This window comes from Ahaetulla prasina, chromosome 2, assembly GCF_028640845.1.
Source record: "Ahaetulla prasina isolate Xishuangbanna chromosome 2, ASM2864084v1, whole genome shotgun sequence".
NCBI classification, from domain to species: domain Eukaryota; kingdom Metazoa; phylum Chordata; class Lepidosauria; order Squamata; family Colubridae; genus Ahaetulla; species Ahaetulla prasina.
The window spans coordinates 155,090,624-155,113,995 of record NC_080540.1 but is presented as its reverse complement, the minus strand read 5'-3'; the positions used below and the strand labels follow the sequence as shown (position 1 = coordinate 155,113,995).

The 23,372-nt window shown below is 40.2% G+C and overlaps 1 protein-coding gene across 2 annotated transcripts in view; it reads right to left on the bottom strand.

The window, feature by feature from the left end:
- Positions 1–23,018, bottom strand: part of RACGAP1 (Rac GTPase activating protein 1) — a 34,348-nt gene extending 11,330 nt beyond the window's left edge. Inside the window, exons 1-8 of one of the 2 annotated variants that reach the window (XM_058168849.1) lie at positions 22,908–23,018; positions 10,387–10,463; positions 7,401–7,500; positions 5,329–5,531; positions 3,941–4,071; positions 1,776–1,845; positions 1,536–1,589; positions 214–291 (exon numbers count right to left, since the gene is read on the bottom strand). In XM_058168849.1, coding sequence (XP_058024832.1) covers positions 214–291; positions 1,536–1,589; positions 1,776–1,845; positions 3,941–4,071; positions 5,329–5,531; positions 7,401–7,494 — 630 coding nt within the window. In that variant the 5' untranslated portion in view covers positions 7,495–7,500; positions 10,387–10,463; positions 22,908–23,018. The remainder of the gene's footprint in view (positions 1–213; positions 292–1,535; positions 1,590–1,775; positions 1,846–3,940; positions 4,072–5,328; positions 5,532–7,400; positions 7,501–10,386; positions 10,464–22,907) is intronic. The other variant, XM_058168850.1, reaches the window with a different exon arrangement.
- Positions 23,019–23,372: the final 354 nt, after the last annotated feature.

Here is a 23,372-nt window from a genome sequence, read left to right as displayed (position 1 = left end):
ATTGGGCATAATAAAACAAAAGCGCACACACACTCTCACACACACAAATAGTGCCCTATTGGCAACATGAAATTGCTGATGAATTTGCAGTGAGTAAAAAGCTATGAAGCAATGAATACTAATGAACATCCCCTCTATAGTTAAATATGTGGTATTTAGAGATCAGAGACCTACTTCTGGAAGGAATCTAATAGTCTTTGTAAAAGCACGTACCTGATCTACTGTAGAGCCAATGGAACGAGTTTTCTTTAAAGGACCAGGTGGACCTTCAATAAACTGTCTAGAAGAGCGCTGTAAAGGAAACACATTTGTAAGTCTCTGAGTGAAAGCATGACAGCATTCTTGAGTGAAGTGAAAATGCTACAGAAATATTAAATTCTATATTTATAGAGATTCTAAGCAGAATATGAAGTGATTAATTTATCCAAATTATCATTTCCCACTCAGAACATGCAGAGACAACACACTTTTTGGCTACCTTACCTAGTAACCTGTACAGATGAAAGTAGAGAGAATTAAATGGGAAGGGTGGTAGGTTATCTCAAGTATATATTAAATGTACTAGTTAGATGCCCATGCTTCGCTACAAAATTATGTGCTCGGGCTTGATCCGTAGCATCAGAAAGTGTTAATATAAGACAACTGGCACTTGGAACAGAGAGGAGGGGGAGTAGAATGTCCCAGCCCACAGACCAGATGAGTCACGTGCTGGCCATGCCCACACCCAGTTTAGTAAAGGGGTGGCATCAGAGCGTGTTAATATAAGACAACTGGCAGTTGGAACAGAGTTCTTTTTCAGGTGGGGAGGCAGAGTAGAATGTTTAGCTCCTTAGCATCAGAGCATGTTATAATATAAGTGCAGTTGGGACAGAGTTCCATTCAGGTGGGGAGGGGGAGTAGAAAGTCTAACTCCTTAGCATGTGAATATAATACTGTATATGAAATACTAATGATCTAATGGTCATTTTGAAAAATCCTTTCTTAGCAAGCACCTAGAAGGCAAGAGGAACATACGTGGCAAATTTCAAGTTTGTAGGTTTTACTGTCCTGAAGATTTCGTGGTATTTGGCAAAACTGATGGCAATTTCCACATCAACATCCAACACAGGAAGTTTTTAAAGAAGAAACTGGATGGTTATCTGAAATGGTATAGGGTTTCCTGCTTGAGCTGGGGTTGGACTAGATCTCCAAGTTCCCTTCCAACTGTTATTCTGTTACATCAGATTTTCTTAAATATATTTGCCAGAATTGTCCTATTTATTGCACAAGCAACAAGTATGGAAATTAAATGATTCTCTACATAATGCTTGGCTGTTAGGATATTCTGTGAGCATAAAAAAATGTTTCAGACTTAAAAGTATAACTCTAATGAAAAAATAACAATTATGTACATTGAAATATGATTTAAATGTACCCAAGCTGAAAGCATTTGCATTATAGGCATACCCACAATCACTAATGTAAATTTCAATAATAAATGAAATCTGCTCTTTGCATTAGATAATACAAATAAATTTTTAAAAACCTATACATACCCTTTTTTCTCTTTTTTTCAACCTAACAGTCTTTACCATTGTGGAATCCCAATCCTAGATATTAGAAAAAACAACCTCTTTAGTATCAAACAGATGGCAAACATGCATTTTCAGTCTGTCCATTCTTTTATGCCTAACTTTGAATATTCACCCACAATAACAGACATCTTACAAAGGATCATTTAAAAAAATTTATTGTAAGACAGTACAAGAAATGAATTCAGATAATGGTTACATTACCAATGATTCGTCAGTTTTGTCAAAACTGATGTCAGATAAAATTGAACCGGATTCATCTATTGTTGACAGCCTAAAATAAAAATCACACATAAATTTTAAAATCTCATCTTATTATAGATACAGTAGTAATCTAGTACTTGATAAGATAGCAGAGTTTGAAAAGAATGTTATAACATATTCAGAATTCTTTACATTCTGTCATGAAAAACATGGGATTTGGTATCTTGATATAAAAACTTTACTGTAGTAATACTAAAAAAAGACTAAAAGTCACAGATTCGTTTTTAAAGTTTCTTAACAGCTCAGGTTAAACATTACATTTCAGTGGTTTCAGTGGGACAACACGGTCTTTGTCCTTTATGCCACTGTCTAACTCAATGGGAGGCAAATTTTCTTCAAATAAAACATTTAATATGTTTATATTTTGTGCCCTCTAATCCCCTAAATTTGTCTTGATACCACCAAAACCCTATTGGAGAAAAACTATTTTTAAAAAACCCATATCATACGTTTATAGAATTTGGGTAGATTTTGTGTAGCTGATGAATAAACATACCCAGAGTTATGCAGTAATGGATTCATCCTGCCTGTATATAAAACTACATATTTCCTGAGATACAAGTTGGAATTCTGAAAATCCTATTTTCCAGGAAAAACAAGATAAAAGAATGTAGCACATTGCTTCTGGAATTCTTTCCAATGTCTTAAAAATATGAGTTACATGAACTGGAAGGAAGCAGGAATAATGGCTAATAATGGGACAGTCAACAACTATCTGAGCTACTGCCCTACTGCCTCTTCTGTAGGAAGTGGACATATTTCTCTGCAGCCCCTGCCTAGATCTAGGCCATTTTCCCAACTCAAAAGTTGTTGAGTTTTGTCAACCAATTTGGTCCCATTCTATTCAATTCTCATAAGCTAACATACTGATAAACAGAACCTCTTGGATATAATTCAAGAAATAAAACCAGAGTTTTGTGATTGACTTCTACCTTCCAATAAAGTAAGTTCTTTACCTTTTTCATGTAGCTATATATCCCGTGACTTTTCTCTATATCTTACCACAATTTAATAATAATAACTTTATTGTCATTGTATGTATATACACAGTATACCCACACAATAAAATTCACTTAACACCCAAAGACCAGGTCCATCACGCATAACAATCCCCAAACACCCACCCACCCACCACAAATTCCCCACACCTAAACCACCCAAACACCCACACAACAGACCAAGTAATGCTGTCCAACAGCTCACTGATGGTGGCCCTTTGGATCATTGTTGAATGCATGTTATAGCTCTGGGATAAAAATTAGTCAGAAAACGTGTGGTCTGAGTTTTAACTGTTCTGCCAGAAGGCAACAGTCCAAAAAGATTGTAAGCAGGATGGGGAGAGTCTCTGAGAATGTTATGCAACTTCCTCAAACAGCGATATGTAAAGATGTCGTCCAGGGGCTGGTAGCTGGAGCCCAATGATATTCTGGACAGTTTTAACGATTCTCTGTAGAGGTTATTTGTCCGCTACAGAGCTGTTCCCATACCATGCAAGAATGACATACGTCAGGACACTCCGTATGTCAGGACAATTTAAGAGTAAAAACAGAGAAGACATCCTGAAATTTAATAATGCCACTTGCAACCAACCCATGGTACTTTAATATTTGAAAATTTTAAATTTTAAAGGGCCTCTGGTGGCTCAGCAGACTAAGTCTGTCTGTTATTAACACAGCAGCTTGCAATTACTGCAGATTTAAGTCCCACCAGGCCCAAGGTTGACTCAGCCTTCCATCCTTTATAAGGTAGGTAAAATGAGGACCCAGATTGTTGGGGGCAATAAAAGTTGACTTTGTATATAATATACAAATGGATGAAGACTATTGCTTGACATAGTGTAAGCCGTCCTGAGTCTTCGGAGAAGGATGGGATATAAATGCAAATAATAATAATAAAAAAATAACAAAACGCACAAAAATGTGTTAAGGACTGCATCTTGCTATTTTAAGCACCTTCTGTTTACATAGGGTTGAATCTCTGACTTCTGATTCTTAAGAAAAAAATTCAACAGATTGGGAAAATGTTCCCTAGCCAAAATGAAGGAAGAGATTAGCCATTACATTATTACAATCTGATCCACCTGAAATAAACCACAAGCAATCTACCTTTTATTACCACCAATGGACATCTGAGGCCTGTTTAAAAAGGCCAGCGCCGATTTCTGTTCTTCACTCAGCTGTATGCTGCCTGATGAATCACACATGAGAAGCTCTTTGATCAGCTGAATCTGCTGCTCCTACAAATTGAGAAACATTAAAAGTAGCTTTATATTACATTTATAGCACAGAAAGCACATAATATGCAAAACCTTCCGAGAAACACAACTATGCTGCTGGCCATACTAATCCCTATGCAAGGCACATACACTGATCTCTCAAGTTATAGCATGAGATTAAAACAGCCAAGGGATTTTGTTGGAGCCAATTGCTAACCAGTATGAAAGCTCATATACTCCAAATAGATTTCTTTCAGCTATAAAGCAATTTGCTGGTATCTTACCAATTCCATTGACTAATCGCAACAGCATTCACCATTTTAGTCCCACAAAAGAGAAAAGAAGCCTTTTGCAATGGGTAATTGCGGCTATTGTATCTGTGGAATAAACTTGTAAACGCCACTTCGAAACTACAATTCACATTAGATGGGAGGGATCTAAGAAATAGGTGCAGAAGGATCCATTCATCATTGTTAAGCTTCCAAACGGCTTCTTTACTTTGCCTTGAGCAAAAGGTTCCCTTTCATAAAAGAACTCCTATTGTACTACAAACTGGAAAACAGTCCATGTCACCAATGAAATTAAAATAATTACACATTTATCCATTGCAGTCAAGTAATCACATTACAAGAAATTTTTAATTAAACCGACTGTTCAGGTAAAAGGGTTATCTATTAAATCCAAATGTTCCCGCCATTTATTTTCTTTCTCTTCCTGGAGTTTTTCCTATCCCAGTCACTGCCCAGCATGCTACTTGCTGATCTTCCCAGTATTAACCCTTTTGCTTCCTACCCTTGACTAAGCCACCATTGTAAACCCATCCAGCTGTCTGATCTTTCTAGTATATTCCTCTCTTCTCAATGAAAATTCAAATATTAAATGTATGAATATTCCATTAGCAACCCAATCACCCTAGTACCTTCACTCCCTCATTTAGAATTCAAATAGAAACTCATCCATTTTTCAGGGAAGCAGTCTCTACTGTTTAAGACTGCTGCCCCAAATAATCCTTATTTTAGTGTACTGCAGGATTTAAAAAAAATTATATCTGAAATATACTAAATTAGGGTCTATTAAACCAAGAGATTATAGATTTACCAGCCAGATAAGAAGCCTACATTTATACCATTATTGCAATATATTTTTACCCTCTGGTAAAAAAAAAAGGCTTATATCTATTGTTACATAAATGGATATTTAACAAAGCTGTTACATTCCTCCTCCAAATCTGATGCCACTTTTTGAAAGAGAAGCTCAGAAATGTTATACAGTACATACCAACTTTTCACAATCTGCCTCAGCTCGCTGTCTTCTCTTGATCTCCACATCTACTTGGTTGCGTGCATGTTTCAGTTTCACATCAAGAGCACTACGCTCAGTTTCTGTTTTCATCAGTAAATCTTTGTATCTGGCCATCTCATGATCCATTTTCTGCCATTTTCTCCTAAACTCTTCAAAATTCTTGGCCAGTTGGAGAAATTCTGGGAAAAATGAAGTTTTAATCCATTTGCACTTAATTTGTTAAATATATTTTTTCTACAGCCTTCTTAAATATCCTTTCAGTTTGATAATCATCTAAATCAGTGGTTCTCAATCTGTTGTCCGAAGACCCGGGGGGGGGGGAGGGGGGCTGTAATATTGCAGGGGTTCAGCGAAGGCTTAAAGAAATGTAATGATTTAAATCTTGAGTTAAGGCTTGGGGGCCATGGACTGTGGACACAAGAGGTATTTAAAAGGAATCTGTGTGGAAGAAGAGATTGAGATCCACTGATGTAAATAGATAATGCCAGGGTGCTAAAAAAAAACACACACACCCTGATTATTCAGAAAACAGTGCAGAAAGAGAAATAGTTATCTCTAAAAGTAAAGCTTTCCTGCCAATAAATCCAGCTGAAGACAATAGAACTTACTGATTAAACATGAATTCAGTCAACACATTTCCTCCGATAATCCAATTCAAGGATTTCAGTTCAGGTATTCAGTGTACTTCCATGTTAAGCATGATCAGTTACACCATGTGATAATAAACAATAACCTTACTAAAGCAATGTATATAATATGAAGAGACACCTGTCATACAAACAAAACTGCAGTTATAGCAAAATTGTGAACAGATTATATTACAACCAATGATGATGATATTAGAAAGACATTCAACAAAAAGTTTAAAATATGCTTCATCGACATTGATTAGTATCATAGATGTTTAGATTTGCAACTTGATGGATAATTATATAAATCAGTGGTAGTCAACCTGGTCCCTACCGCCCACTAGTGGACGTTCCAGCTTTCATGGTGGGCGGTAGGGGTTTTGTCCGATGCTGAAGCACTTTCCTTTTTTTTAATTTAATTGACTTTTTTTAAAAAAATTCATAGCATTATTTAAAAACATTTTCATTAGGTTTTCTAAAATTCCTCGTGACAATTTAAATTTCTGAAAATATACTATTTGTATTGCCCGTGCATAAGTTTAGTTCACGTTATGTAACTGAAACTAAATGGCGCTATAGTGCGACCGCAAACAAAAGAGCCTCGTCCCAGAATAGCTCACGCATCTCCCCCACCACCACCACCCAGCTGTAACAGACAAGCAGAGCTGGTAGCCGGCACCCCCCCCCCAACCCAATCCACGATGTGCGAGAGGCATTTGCAGACGTCGGATACATGGCGCATTACTGTGGAACCGGTGGGCGGTTAGAAAATTTTACTACTAACAGAGATACAAAAGTGGGCAGTAAGTATAAAAAGGTTGACTACCCCTGATATAAATATTGAACCGGGGGGCGGGGAGAGACTCTAATTTGTTAGGTGCTCAACACTGCCTAATGTGGATATAAACTTTCTATCCTGATAAGTGATATTCATAAAGCATTGGCTAATTTTTTCATTAAGCAGTATTTTCTTCTTAATCCTTCCAACACATTATTACAGATGTTGTGTCTCTAACACTGCATAGACTTTGAGACACTTTTGAGAACCGCAGAAATATATAGCAAGGTAATCTGATTTCCTGAGACAATAGCTGGAAGAACATAGTGTAACTACTGGAACCATAATATTTTTAACTACATGCTCCACACTGTTGCCTAGAAACCACATTGTGCAAACCTACTAGTTGTTATGCAGATTAGTTTTATACATAAGACATCCAACAAATTAATCCTGCTTCCTGAGTTACTTTACAGACATTTCTTAGGTGATCTGAGATATTTGGAAAAATTCACGCCTATCTTTCAAGAAAATTACAGAGCAGGAAGGAACCCTCAAATATATTTATTTGTATGTCTCTAACATTTGCAGGTGACTAACATGATTCACCTGTATAACATCCATAAAAAGTGATCACTTACGGTATTCACTGTTTTCATTTAGAATTTCTGCTTGGCACATGAGCTGGTCAAAGAAATTCCGTAAATTCAGAATTGTCGTCTCCATCTTTGTCATATGAAACTGAAATAATTTGGAGATAAGATTACTTTTCTTTTCTTCTGTCAGGCACAGCAACCCTTGTCAATGATTTCAGATTTTAAAGTCAGTATAATCATGCTATGGGTTTATAACAAATTGTAATATGAAAAACTCAGCCTCTGATTCAATATTCACTTGTTTATATATATAAAGTTTTGATGACTGAGATGCCAAACTGCATACTTATGTTTTCTCTTTCAAACTAATATCAGAAATCTTGCAAAAATTATGAACAGTATACTTCAAAACTGTACACAAAGAGATTCATTAAATTATATAAGCAATGTAGGAGTTACAGTTTGAAATAGGCAATAGGAAAGGCTCCCAGCCAGCAAAAAAATAATGTAAATTGTCCTGTACAGTAGCTGGAAATGAAGATCTAGGTACAATCCAATGATCTCTGACTGACTTATGTGAGATTGAATTTCCCCCCCTCCAACACTGGATAATGAGTTCAGACCTTGGAAAAACTTCTCGTCTTTAGGCACTGCATTTCTGACATAAGAGCTACCACATTCAATCTCCGGGGCAGGGGGTGGGGAGAGGAGGAATAGAAAACTCTTTCAGCTCCTCTAAACTTAAATCCCCAAATATAAAGAAAAGGAGGGAAAAAAACCCCAACTCTGTTCTTTCTTTCATTTAGTGGACAAGCCTCGGGGTACTTGATATCTGAATATCTCTAGAAAACATATAGAACTACTACTGCAAAGCGGAAAGCTTTAGGTGTTAAGGAAGTAAATATTTACAAGAAAATGTGTAACATTTAACAACCATATTACTAAGAACTTCAGTGATTCATTTAACAACTGTGGCAAGAAAATGGGGCAAAACTCACTTAACAACTGTCTTACTTTACAACAGAAATTTGGGGCTCAGTTGTGGTCTTAAACTAAAGACTATCTGTATACTACTCCATAACCCTTTATAGCACTCTCCCGAGTGGTTTACAATGTCAGCATATTGCCCCCAACAATCTGGTCCTCATGTTACAGAACTCGGAAGAATAGAAGGCTGAGTTTCAACCTTGAGCGGTCAGGGTCAAACTCCTGGCTGCGGGCAGAGTTAAGACTGCAATACTGCATTCTAACCATTGCGGCACCATGACTCCTCATCCTTCTACTGTGTTTCTCAGAAAATAAGACCGAGTCTTATTTTCATTTAGACTTGAAAATAAGCACATGGGCTAATTTTTGAGGTGGTCTTACTTTTTTTGAGGTGCAGCAGGCCAGACTCGGTGAACTGGATGCACCGTCGTCTCCATTCCGAACCTTCAGTGTTTGGAATAGAGGCTTTTTGGGGAATGGGAAGAAAATGGGGTGGGTTTTTTTTTTTCCCCTGCCTGTCATCCATTCCTCAAGCTCACCACAGACTGAGGAAAGGATGGCAGGCAGGAAAAAAAAACCCTCCGCATTTTCCTCCCATTCACCAAAAAGCTTCCTGCGAGCCTCCTAAAAAGAGGGAAAAAGCAAAGCAGCTGGTTCCGGAGCTGCCGGCTTCAGGAAAGCGGCCCAACAAGCAGAAGTGCTGGGCCCAGAAAGAGAAAGGCAAAAGTGGTATTTGCGCTAACCCAAGGGGCCAGTGGGCTGCAGCCGGACACTTGCACCCTCCCCATGATGCAACTCATGCTGGCCACGCCCATCCTCCCAGGCTTTTCAGGGTAGGGGTAATATTAGCCCGTCCCGTCCCGTCCCGCCAAAAAATTAGGATTGGGCTTATTATTGGGGTGGGTCGTGTTTTCGGAGAAACACAGTACGAAGGTGAGATTGGCTGCAAGCCTGGTTTTCCAGAAATTGTGGTTTTGTCAGCAGGCTTGGGGGATCCCATTTAAGTGGAGAGCCCATGAAATTACTACATTGAATGTAAGGTCTTGAAGGTACTTTCTTGTGGTTGTTTTAATTGTTTAATGTTTTTTAACGTTTTATTTTTAATCATTCAATTTTATTGTATGCTGCATTGAGTCACATTTGGGTTAAGTCTGTAAATAAACAAAAAAATGTGATACAGCATATAGCATTCATCTATTCATTGAAACTGCTCAAATTAAAAGGTGAAGACTATGGAGGATGTTTCAAAAAGTGGAACCTGATTCTCTAGTGCAGGGGTTTACAATTGTCGGGATTAGCTTGTTCCCAAATTGGACATTATCGGTCTTGTCATCAAATTGAAGGACTTTCCAATTCGCTTATCTTTTGAATAGCTCATGATGCAAACTTCAGATATGCAGCTCTTCCATACCCCGTACAGTTAGTCCCAGTTTTCATGGTTAATTTTTCATTGACTATTTCCCTATGACTATCATTAAGTATTGTATTTTAAGATTCTTGACAAATGTATCTTTTCTTTTATGTACTCCAAGAGCATATGCACCCAGACAAATTTTCTGTGTGTCCAATCACACTTGGCCAATAAAGAATTATATTCTATTTATGATACACTGAGCATTAACTTTTGCAGCATCTTTGTCACCTATTGATAGTATATCTTTGTATCATCCCCCCCCCCGTGTTCTTTTTAAAAAATTAAATGATTCCTGTCCGTTCTCCCCAAAACAAGTCATTTGTAACCTTACATAAAGCAAGCAGGAGAAAGTGTTTCAAGAATATAACACAGATTATAGTCAAAGAGAACAGTCAGTGGAATACTTTTGTAATGGCTTTTCATCTCCTACATAATCAGAAATATTTATATTCTTGCGTGACTGGTTATTTGTTCCAGCTGAGCTTGCTGAGAAGTCTGACAAGAACTAAGTTATATTTCTTTATAACATTTTAGCTAACATTTGTTTTTAAATAAACATTAGTGTAAGATTAGAATAGAATAGTTTGTAAAGGTATACAAATATATGGATATTAGTAATACCTATAATACCTTATTCTTAAATTTTGTACTGCATGAGGTTCAGAATTAAAAGCTGTGTCTTCTCAAAGAACATCTGGTTTAACCTGCTGAAAATAAAAGAGACCGAATGTTATGTTTTGCATATTTGCCACTACTAATGAAATAGTATACAATATGCTACAATGCAGATATGCAAAATTGTTTCAAATCAAATTATATATAAAGTAATGAGGTCACACAATTTCCTGTAGAGATGGTTATTAGCTTATCTTTTGTCTACAATGTTTGCATGGATCACTGTTGGAAACTGAAGTATTTCTGTCTGTGCACCAGTTAGTTATTAAATTACAAAAAAATGGATGTTACAAATCACACTCTTCACACATAACTGATTTCAATTCAGTTTCAAGAGCTAGTCACTGCAGCCAGCTGCAGACAGCTTCACAAAGTACTTTATTAACAGACTAAATGTATGTGCCTTAACTATATCAAAATGTAAATACAAATATTTTAAAGTATAAGAGGGCCAAAAGAAAAAAGGCATTTTCCTCTCTGTGGGAAAGCAAAATAGGGAAGATTGTTGCCATCTATTCTACTCATAGAAAACAGCATAAGTATTCAATCACATATTACATAGTCTTGTGGATTCTGTTTGAAGAAGGAATACAACATTCCTTGGATACTTGTTTTATAAGAAAGAGGGACCCTGAACAATGGCAAAACAAAGCTACGTTTACCATATCAAACTAGTCTGCAGCAAATTTCTTGACTGCTGGACCATTTGATGTTGGTTGTTGATCCTAAACGTCAAAAACTATCATATCAATATCTTTTATTGGTCGCTGAATTGTTGTCATTAGTTTGGTCTTCTTCATACAGGTGGTCTCTGGTTAATGATCACTCATTCAGCAACTGTTCAAACTTGCATTGGTGCTGAAAAATGATATGATCAGTCATCAGAGTTCTGGTGTCCCTGTAATCATGGGGTCACCATGTACAACATTATTTGCCAGATTCTGACAAGCAAAGACCAAGAGGGAGCTGGCATGTGGTTGCAAACAACAAGCATATGATGTCCTCACTTAAAGACCCACAGTCATTTATGACCACATCACTTAGCAATGGCAATTCCAGTCCCAATTATTGTCATTAACTGAGGACTACCTGTATTTAATCTTAGTACCATTCTTTTTTTCACTGTCCTCCATGACTTTCATTATTAGAGCTTGTGAACGTCCCAAAGGTGTTTTTTCAAGAAGTAACTGGACTTCCTTGTTTTTCTTTGCAGACGTGTCACTTCTCATCCAAGAAGCTTCTTGAAGAAGCATATGGGATGAGAAGCGAAATGCCCTCAAAGAAAAAACAAGGAAGTCCAGTTGCCTCCCGAAAAAACACCTTTGGGACAGCCATGACCTGGATGACTGAGAATCTCCATAGACATAGAGCTTGTGAATCATTTGCATTTTCAGCTATCAGAGAAGTATCTTAAGCATAATACAGATTGATTGATATTTCTCCAATTCTAAAAACATACTCATCTTCTTCTGATCCTCAGTATATATACTGTATACAGGTTGAATAAATAAAGGAAGAGTATATAGGCATGTCTCGCTATTTTGCCAAACTGGAGTCAGTCTGTTTGACCATGTTCTGTCTGCGCTATGGCTTTCTGTTCTGCATATAGCATTCCCAGAGATGAAACTGACTCTTTGGAAGAGTCAGTTTCATCTCTGATGTCTTTATAGATATCATTGTAATGTCGTTTGTTTCTCACAGCTTTTTGAAATTCCCTGAGATCTTTTGCCTTTCTTGGCTTTTCTTCTAGGCAATTTTCTACTGTCTGTTCTGACATCTATGTTTCTTAATCTTCAGCAATCTTTTTTCATATTTATCTGTAACAACCTATTGGATTTCCTTTAACAGTTGGTCTTCTTCCCTACCTATGAAGTTCAAGACTTCCAATCAATCCCTGAAGTTCTCCTTGAAATTGTAGGTTCAACATCATATCATGGAAACTGGTTGATGTTCTCTCATTTTAGCTTGACTTGGAACTTGCCCATGAACAGGAACTTCCTCCTGTTCTGCTACTCTAACTTGAGCAACTGTCATATTCAAGATTGCCTAAGTGCTATTATTCAGTCATTGATGGCATTATACCCAAGTACAGTCTTCTCTTCATCCTTTTCTGACCCTGAAAGCAATGCCATTCATTCTTTGCTTTTCATGGGCTCAGTAGTAAAAAGCATGATATTCTGACCAAAAGCGTTTGATTTCTGTCACTTTCAACTGGTTGACCTGAAGAGGTTACTGACAGTTGATTCAGTTTATCTTTCACTGTGGTGAGCACAATCATGCTTATTATAATACATGTACCCAGTGCAATTTTGTCTTTATAGCTTTGGGTTTCCTTTTCCTGCATGGCAATATCAGGAATCAGGCATCTCAAAGGCTTCAATCCAGGCATATCATAAACATCATTAGTATTCCCAAAGATTCTCAGCCCTTCTTCAGTAGCATGCTGAATGCCATCCAATTTGAGGGGCCAATTATCATCTGACACAGTATCACTTTTTTATTGTCTAGCCATGTGATTTTCTTGGTAAAATACAGAAGTGGTGCACTATTGCATTCTCCTGCGTAGTATGAAATGATGCTTTTATTACTGACACTGAAGTGATAATCTGAATCCATCATCTTCATACATCCCAACAGAGATACTTTCTTACTTTAGCTGGACAGTTGGGATGACCTTGCTGAGAAGTCTATGCTCTTGGTGCACTCCTGGCACTCTTCACTCATCCCTCAAGGAAAACCTCCCTCTGATCTACCATAATGAGGGAGCTTAGCAAAAATATATTCTAAACTCTAGAGGCTTAACATGAATATTAATTAATACCATTCAGTGTTATTAATTACTGAATTACCGTGCTCCTAAACCTCATAGATAATTGTATCTGTCTATAATAGTTAGGAGTCAGGCTAAATACATACATTTAATAATTATAATTCCTCAATCATAAGCCAGCTTCAAGGGCCACAAACTGTCTTAATCCATTCCTTTGTCCCTTTTTTCTGTGTACTTTTTTTCTTCTGACCTTTAGTTTTCTCTCCATCACTGGACTTCAGTTCCCATAAGTATTAGTTTGCTATACTGGCTAGAAAATAAGCAAGCTATAAAACAATACATCCAATGAATATCAGGGTGGAAAAGACTATATTATATCAAAGCAAGGCAAATCATTTAAAGAAAAGCATAGTTGACCTTTCCCTTCTAAGCCATTAATTTAAAAACATATCTGCTTGCATAACTAGTTGCAGCCTTTTAAATGACAACATAAAAAACCTGAACACTTCTGACAAATGAAAAAATATATTGTTTCAAAAATTCCCATGTAGCTAAAAATAAACGTATTTCTTTAATGGGAAGGGGTGTGTGTGTGTGTGTGTGTGTGTGTGTGTGTGTGTGTGTCTATATAGTCAGGTTGTATGTCTATTAATATTCAATCTGAAGACATATAAATATTGCAAGATAAGAAAAACTCAGTGAATCAAAATTCTGCTTACACGTGAACTAAATTTGCCACTAAAGTGTATAATTTGGGAAGTGTGAAGCAAAAAAACCCAAAAACAATTGAGCTGTTTCTTTCAGTACCTCAAATTATTAACAATTTATGCAGTTTAACCACTTCAGAACCCAGTATTACTAAATTTACAGTTCTATACAAGTAGTCCTCATTTAACAACTGATCGTTTAGCAACTGTTCAAATTTATCAGACTGTTTAAAAGGTGCTTACAACCTGATTTTGAAGCTCTCATCGTATTTTGTGCACTTGGCAACCTTTAAAGCCATATGCAGCATCCTGTAGCCCCCATGACCACAACTTTCAATGTTTTCCACCCAGTTTCTGGCACAAATTACCCATTGGATACATTCACTTAAACACTGACCTGCTTAACAACCATAATGATTTGTGACTAATTCTATTAAGATCAATTATGTTCATAAGTCAAGGACTACTTATATAAGCAATAGCAGTATCCAATGGGTAATTTGAGGAGGCTGCTCCGCTCTCCTGGAGTAAGCGCACTCTCCCTCTAATCCAAGGGTCCCCAAGCCCCAGCCCACTAATGGACTGCAGCCTCCTTCCCTCTCCCTGTGTGTGTGTGTGTGTGTGCGTGTGTGTGTGTGTTCCACTTCTGTGAGCGATGGGTGCTCACACACAAAGCTCCATTTGAGTGGCCGGCATGCATGCCCATTTGTGCAAATGAAGCTATGCGCACTTGCATGCGCCCAGCACTCACACAAAACCATCCTCCCCCAGGTCCCCAAGCCAGAAAGGCTGAGGACCGCTACTCTAGTCCACTGTCATCTAATCCATCTCTTCTTTAAATATTCTTAAATCTAATCTATATTTAACCATCTTCCGAATATGTTTCTAATAGTTCAAAATTAAACCCTTCAAAACAAATTTCAGATAGAAAATGATAAGTAGTTTCAAATGATAAGTGGAAATCTGTTCGTATAAATTTGGATATTTATCACTAATATACTGTATCCATGTGTCTTAGAGCTAAAGAAAAAACCCCACAATATTCACACACACAAAAAGAATAGTAACTAACAACTAGTTGTCTTACAAATCAAAGCTAACCTCTCAAATACAAACATATCTCCTCTTCCAAATGAGAAACATCTTTAGGAATGCCCAGATTCAGAGGTTCTGTGAGGTCACAAAGCAATTCTGAGCTTAAATCAGAATCTGGGGAGGCTGAATGCAACCACATGTTTACTGGACCTGTGTCCCTCCTGGCTGGTACTGGCCACCTGGGTGGTTACACGCGGCTGGCTTCAGGGAATCGTTAATGCTTCTTTGATGGAGGGTGTCTTCCCTGCCGCCTTGAAAGAGGCGGTGGTGAGGCCCCTCCTCAAGAAGCCTTCCCTGGATCCAGCCATTTTAGCAAATTATCGTCCTGTCTCCAACCTTCGTTTTGTGGCGAAGGTTGTTGAGAGTGTGGTCGCACAACAGTTCCCCCAGTACCTGGATGAAACTGTCTATCTAGACCCATTCCAGTCCGGCTTCCAGCCCGGAGACGGCCTTGGTCGCGTTGGTTGATGATCTCTGGAGGGCTCGGGACAGAGGTTCTTCCTCTGTCCTAGTCCTATTAGATCTCTCAGCGGCTTTCGATACCATCGACCATGGTATCTTGCTGCGGCGGCTCGAGGGGCTGAGAGTTGGGGGGCACCGTTTACTGGTGGTTCTCCTCCTATCTCTCCGACCGGTTGCAGACGGTGTTGGCAGGGGGGCAGAGGTCGACCCTGAGGCGCCTCCTATGTGGGGTGCCACATGAGATAGTCCTTTCACCTCTTCTGTCCAACATCTATATGAAGCTGCTGGGTGAGATCATCCGTGGTTTTGGGGTGCGATGTCACCTGTACACTGATGACACCCAGCTGTACATTTCCACCCCAGACCACCCCAACGAGGGCATTGAAGTGATGTCCCGGTGTCTGGAAGCCGTACGGGTCTGGATGGAGAGAAACAGGCTTCGGCTCAACCCCTCCAAGACCGAGTGGCTGTGGATGCCGGCTTCCCAGTACAGCCAGCTCACTCCATTGCTGACTGTTGGGGGCGAGTCATTGGCCCCCACGGAGAGGGTTCGCAATTTAGGCGTCCTCCTGGATCCACAGCTGTCTCTAGAAGACCATTTGACGGCCGTCGCCAGGGGGGCTTTTTATTAGGTCCGCCTGATTCACCAGTTGCATCCCTTTCTAGACCGGGTTTCCCTTTGCACAGTCAACCATGCCCTCGTTACATCCCGCCTGGACTACTGCAATGCTCTCTACATGGGGCTCCCCTTGAAGAGCACCCAGAAGCTCCAACTGGTCCAGAATACGGCCGCGCGGGTGATAGAGGGAGCACCTCGTGGCTCCCATGTGACACCTCTCCTGCGTGGCTTCCGGTGGTCTTTCGGGTGCAATTCAAGGTGTTGGTTACCACCTTTAAAGCGCTCCATGGCTTAGGACCAGGCTATTTATGGGACCGCCTACTGCCATCAACAGCCTCCCATCGACCTGTGCGCTCCCACAGGGAGGGCCTCCTCGGGGTACCGTCAGTTAAACAATGTCAACTGGCGGCCCCCAGAGGGAGGGCCTTCTCTGTGGGGGCTCCTGCCCTCTGGAATGAGTTGCTTCCGGGGCTTCGCCAACTCCCCGACCTCTGGACTTTCCGCCGTGAGCTGAAGACTCTTTTATTCCATCGAGCAGGGCTAGCCTAAAAATGTAGTTTTAATGGGGTTTTAGTTTTATTGTTATTGTTAGTTTTTAGTATTTTGGCCATAAATTATATTAATTTTATAGTGTTTTTAACTTGTATTATATTGTGTTTTTTAAACTGGCTATTAACTGCCCTGAGTCCTTCGGGAGAAGGGCGGTATATAAATTCAATTATAAATAAAAATAATAAATAAATCTGGTTATATAAAATGCACGCAACTTATATGTTAGAATTGAAGCTACTTATTTTCCATTTTATGCAATAAAAAGGAGCCATGGTGGCATAGTGGTTAGAGTGCAGTACTACAGGCTACTTCCGCTGCCTGCAATTTGGCAGTTCAAATCTCACCAGGCTCATTGACTCAGCCTTCCATCCTTCCGAGGTGGGTAAAATGAGGATCTAAATTGTCGGGGACAATATGCTGACTCTGTAAACTGCTTAGAGAGGGCTGTAAAAAGTTCTGTAAAGAGGTGTATAAGTCTAAGTGCTATTACTACCGTGTTTTCCTGAAAATATGACATGTCCTGAAAATAAGGCCAAGCCTGATTTTTGGGGTGGGCATAAATATACGCCCTCCCCCGAAAATAAGCCCTAGTGAAGGGTTGGGCATGGGCAGCACAGAAGTCAGCCCTTCCCTGGTCAGCTAATGGCAACTGGGCTTCTTAATGGCAACCTGCGGATCAGCTGAGCTAATTGGGAGCTGCCCCAGCATCCTTGGCACTCGCCCGCCTTCCATCCATCTATCCATCCATCTCGCCTGAAAACTCTCACCCCATTCGCAAGAGAGCAGCTGCTCAGCACCTCTTACCACTTGGTGCCCACCCAGCAGACACACACCCCTCTGGCCAGGCAGAGCAGCACTCACCAACCGAGTGGTATCCCAGGATCACAATGTGGGTGAAGGTGGTGAACACCAGGTCCTTGAGGAAGGCGCTTTGGAAGCTGCTTCCTCTGTGGCTTCCAAACTCCTGCTGGAAGCCGTGAAGAGGCCAGTTGGGCCAGCCGCCTTCTGCCAAGTCTTCGGGAGCCAGGGCAGAAAGTCTTCCAGCAGCTGGGGCAGGGAGCCGGCAAAGGGTGAAGGGAGCCGCAGCCCCACATGGGGAGTCTAGACTTCCTGCTCTATGGTTCCAGGTCCATGCAGCTGCCCCAGCTCCCGGAAGACTCAGCAGCAGGGGGCTGGCCTGACCAGCCTGTTCTCCACTTCCAGCAGCTTTCAACCTGGGTTTGGAAGCTGCAGAGGAAGTGCTGGGATGGCAGTGGCGCAGTCTCCTCAAGGACCTGGTGCTCACTGGCTTCGCCCACATCGTGATTATGGGATACTGTTCGGTCGGTGAGTGGCCTCTGCCTGGCCGGAGGGGTGTGTGTTTGCTGGGTGGGCACCAAGTGGCAAGAGGTGCCGGGCCGCTGCTCTCTTGCAAGCAGGCTCCCAAAGAGCCGGGCACAGGGACGTGAGGACACAGGCACGGCCTCGGGCGAACAGCTGACAAGTGGCTATGTTGCGCTGCTGCAGCAGCACAACAGAACAACCATGAGCACCCCCAAAATAATAAAAACCCTGATAATAAGGCCCTTATTTTCGGGAAAACACAGTATGGACATACCATAGGTCAGTATTAGCATTGCCAGTTTCCTACTATCTTTCTGCAAATGTCCACCTCTTGACTTTTATACCTAATTAATTCTACTAATTTAGTTATGTAGAAGTGTTGGAAGAAATATCCATCTGGTTCAGTTCCAAGCTAGGAGAAAGACACTGAAAATATGCAGGCTGATTGGAAAGATGGTTTATTGATGAAGCAGAAGCACCTGAGTGATTCTGGTGGAGCTGACCACATGGAGTTGAGTAAGGGGTCTTTATACATTCTCTTAGGCTTTGAACTTGAGCTTCCTGTTCCTGTGCAAGAAGTTGTATTCTATTGGCTGTTGTCAGACTCCCATGGGTCCATGTGGGGTCATGTTTGTTTGAGATAAGTTTGGTCGAAGTTTGCTGAGGTGATGCAATGCCCTTAGGAGATTGTGCCATGTGGTGAGCTCTGCTGCTAGATGGGTTAATCCTATTATATGTCCACTGGGTCTAATATATTCAAAGGGTCCTTATTTATTCAACATACATTTTTAAAAGGCAAAAAAAAAAAGTAGTTAGAAACTCACATGCACTATTTATTCCTCCCCCTCTCTTAAAAGAATGAAATATTTTGAGAAATATTAAAAAGGCATAATATTATATTTTCCTAAAGGAGAAACATGTTTTAAAGACAGAAAGCAGCTCCCTGCCCCCAGCAGACATTTGGTGCCCATTAAGAAAGACTGGCCAGGATTTACTACATCTCTACTGAGCAAACATGAAGTAATTGGCCAAGCCAAGTCCCATTCCTTGCTTTTGTTTTTCCATTTTTCCTACCCAGATGGAGGGGTCTATATTTTTTCTGATTAAATTCTACTCATTTCAATCATTACCCAAACCTCTCTAGAGTTTAAATATATTCCTTCTCCTGCAAAGAGAAAACCTATCTCTCTCAGCTTTGTATCATTTACAGACTTGATAAGCAACTTCTGAACTACCTCATCAAAGTCACTGATAGAAATGATGAATGATTACCATTAACAAGTACTCTTGAGTGTAGTTTCTCAGCCAACTGCGCTACCTAATCTATATTGCATAATTTTACCAAGGAGAATATTACAAACAACTTGAAACTTAGCCAAAGTTCAGATTCACTAGGTCTAAATGTTCCCCTGGTCTATAAAGTGGTAAAATTAGCCTGTTACAATCTATGATAATTCCATGTTGGTTCCTGTAAATCACTGTACGTCTATTCAAGTCCTAATTAATGTACTGTTGATTATCTGTTCAAGGATCCTACTCAATATGAATATCAAGCTAGCAACTTTGCTGTTTCCCAGGTCCTCATTCTTTGCCTTCTTGAAAGTAGGGACATTGCCTCTCTAGGCCCTGAAGACTTGGAATTCATTCAGAACAGCAGTTTTCTTGGCAATGTTTTTCAAAAATAGTTCACCACTGCCTTGTTCTTAGGATTGAGAGTAAGTGATTGTCCAATATCATCCAGCTGGCTTTGTGCCTTAGGTGTGATTCAAACTCAGGAGATCATGGTTTCTAGCCTGAAGCCTTCACCAATACACCAAACTGGCTCTCAATATGTTTATAGATCACTCCTATTTTTTCTTCTTTAAAAATGTGACTATGTATTCAATATTTTTTTTCAAAAGATTTCTTATTCTTCCTGGACACTTTTCTTCTTCAAGATTTCAAACTATTGGATTCAATCTACTTTCCACTGGAGCTTATCAAAATCCTATTTTCTAAAATCCAGTATATAGATTTGGTTCATCTTAGGTCGTTCGCAAATATCACAGATTCAAAGGTAATATTCAATTAAAATTCAAAAGGTAATCTTTTGCCCAATCATTTTGTCCACCAATTACCTCCCCTTGGTGAGAGAATCACTTCTAGAATAAGCAGACCCCCCCCCTTTGTCCTGTCTTCCATTTTCTGAGAAATAAAGTTGTTGGTAAGAGGACAAGAACTATTGTGCCTTTATCTCTTGGCAGATTAGATTCAGAGTGGTTTTGGGGATAATTGAAATATCCATTATTAAATGCTTATTTCGAGAATCACAAATTTAAAATTATAATGTTCCATGGTTTCAGTTATAAAGAAGCACAGGCAAAACATGATTTTCAATTCCTACATTCCCGCAGCCTCAAGCACCTACTAGATAAGGACTTAAAAGAATGTATTTTCTAAAGACATGGAAAAGTAGCTGTTATCAGATACTGGAAGTAATAATTGCAAGCAAGATTGCTGCCCTTAGGGCCAAGGGATTTGGTGTAAGAGGGAAGTGAAGGAGTTATTATTGTTATTGATCAGAAAAGGAAAGGGAACAAGAAGCATCAAAGCTTACATTAGACAAACTGATTACAGGCATTCCACTGATTTTACCTCCCAGCTTTTATTCTATATCTACCGTACTATTATCATCCTCCAACATAATAATTAGCTATCAATTCTTCTAATGTATTTAATCATGCCACTATATTATCAATAATAACATGAAGGTACGTATATTTAAAGCACAAGCCAGATTGGGGTACTCATTAAGGTATCAGGCTAGAGTTCTAGTTTTGCCTTACGCACAACACCAGCTACATAACTTTGGGTCACTCTCAACTGTAGGAAGAAACCTGCAATGACTTGTCCAGACATTCATCAGGAGTCAAATCTGACTGGAAGGCACAACAAACAGACCCATTTAAATCACTGTCCAATTTTGCCTTTTACCTTAGCCTCTGAGCTCCTTAAATGTCCGACTTAGTTTTGTTTCCCTAACACCTCTTTTGACCCTCCCCATTTGTGTCTTCAAAATTTGATTCTGGTTTCTATGGTCCAATTAAACTGTTCTTATCTAAATGACCTCTATGTTTTCAGCACTGCTGCTTTCAGTACCAGCTAACACATTCAGCTGCTTGCTGTAATGCTGTCCTTCTACCAGATTATAATATTGGATGGAGGAAGGCTCTTGCTTTTCTTTTTTCCATTGGCATTTCTTAAGGATGTGTTTTGTATCCTGTATATTCGCTCTCATATCCATGAATGAATTAGTCACCCGAGAGGGCCTACATCAGGTCCTAGATATTTATTACCTGTAGCTCCAATTACAGAACATTCCTCTTCCATTCATCCCCAAATCTCTTTAAGCCCTAATATATTTGTTTAAATATTTCACCACCATTAAATCCAAGAGCAAAATTGCCTTTCCTTAAGTCCTCCTCCTGTATACTGTAGCAACCAAATCACAGTCCTTTACCCAAAAGGAGGAATGTCCAAATTTCATCTTTGCACCACATCCAACGGCAGTTTCATGTTTTCAGCTGTGACTAAAGTTCTTTCTCATTTTCCACTGATCTAACCAAAGTCAACTGACCTATCACCTGCCATCCTGAGCAGATCATGTTAAAATTCCTCCCTGGGTTTTTGTTTACTCTTTAATCTAAGACAGGGGTCTCCAACCTTGGCAACTTTAAGCCTGGCTGACTTCAACTTCCAGAATTCTGGGACTTGAAGTCCACCAGGCTTAAAGTTGCCAAGGCTGGAGACCCCTGATCTAGAGGCAGCAGAACTGAAACGAGCAAATGTGGTGATACAGTAGGTATATGTTGAGGGTGGTCTGACCAAAACAAACTTTCAGAAGACTTTGAAGGTAGTCCCCTCTTAGATCAGGGGACTCCAACCGTGGCAACTTTAAACCTGGCTAACTTCAACTTCCAAAGTTCTGCTGCCTTTAGATCAGGGCTCTCCAACCTTGCCAACTTTAAGCCTGGTGGACTTCAAGTCCCAGAATTCCGGGAGTCGAAGTCCTCCAGGCTTAAAGTTGGCAAGGTTGGAGAGCCCTGCTTTAGATACCTAAATGGCCCCTGTTTTTTTAAAATGCCTCACTCCCCTCGTGCCTCCTTTGCCTTCAACCCCCTCCTCCAAACCTATTATTTTTGTAAAGCCTCCGACCTGATCTCATTCCTGAGAATAAACCTCATCTGAATCATTTCTATACTCCTCTGCTTTCAGCTGCTTTCCCAGGAAAAGCAGATCACAAACTGCACATTACAAGGAATCTTAACAACAACAAAAAGTATTACAATAGATTGTATTTCTGTCAATGTATTGTATTTGCTTCGTCGTCGTCCTTACGCCGTTTTGTAATCTCTCCCTTTGAGGGCTGAACAGGAAAGATTGACCGTTTCGATGCCGGTAAAACCACAATATCGTGCTTTAAATGAGGGAGGACAGTGTAAAAATTTTTTAAAAAATCGTCGTCACGATTCAGGGCGGCCATAAACAGGGGTGAAATCCAGCAGGTTCTAGAGAACCGGTAGTGGAAATTTTGAATAGTTCAGAAAACTAGCAAATGCCACCTCTGGCTGGCCCCACAGTGGGGTGGGAATGGGGATTTTGCAGTATCCTTCCCCTGGAGTGGGGTGGGAATGGAGATTTTGCAGTATCCTTCCCCTACCATGCCTACCAAGCCATGCCCATAGAACCGGTAGTAAAAAAATTTGGATGTCACCACTGGCCATAAAAACAACCCCCGCCTTCTTCCCTTAACAGAGCCGGGGAACTCCAGGAAAACGGCAAAGTCCGTAACAACGCAGCACGTTGATAAACATTAACCGTTTTTCTAGCTGCTTCTTCCCAAACGCCGCCTGAAATCCCAGCCAGCCTCCGGCGCCGCTTTCTTTCTACCTCCCCCATTTTAACTTACCAGGAGGCGCGTGAGAGGAAAGGCCGTTGGGACCCCACCGGATTAGAGCGCCCGCATCTACTCCAGCAGAAACGGCTTCGCGACCCACCCGCCGTTCAATTTGAATCGGCAACCACCGTTGGCCTCTCCTAATCGTGATTGGCTGAGCGGTACTGGCGTAGCCGAGGGCAAACGTGACGTCACCGCCACCTCTTTGGCTTATTAAGGAAGCATGCTCGACCAATCGGGATTAAGAAGAGGTACTCTGAAACGGGGGCGCCAAGGGCGCCTTCTTTTTCAAGGGCACGATTGCCCATACTTGTCTGGTTTTTTTTTCTCCCACCCCAGTACAGTATCGGTACCTTTATAGGGGGTGTTCCTCTGAGAACAATTTTACCCAGGATCAGGGTTTTTTTTGCTCCCTTTCCTTTTAAAGGAAAAGAGGGCCGATATGAAATGGAACAACAGGGAACTTTTAAACGCTTG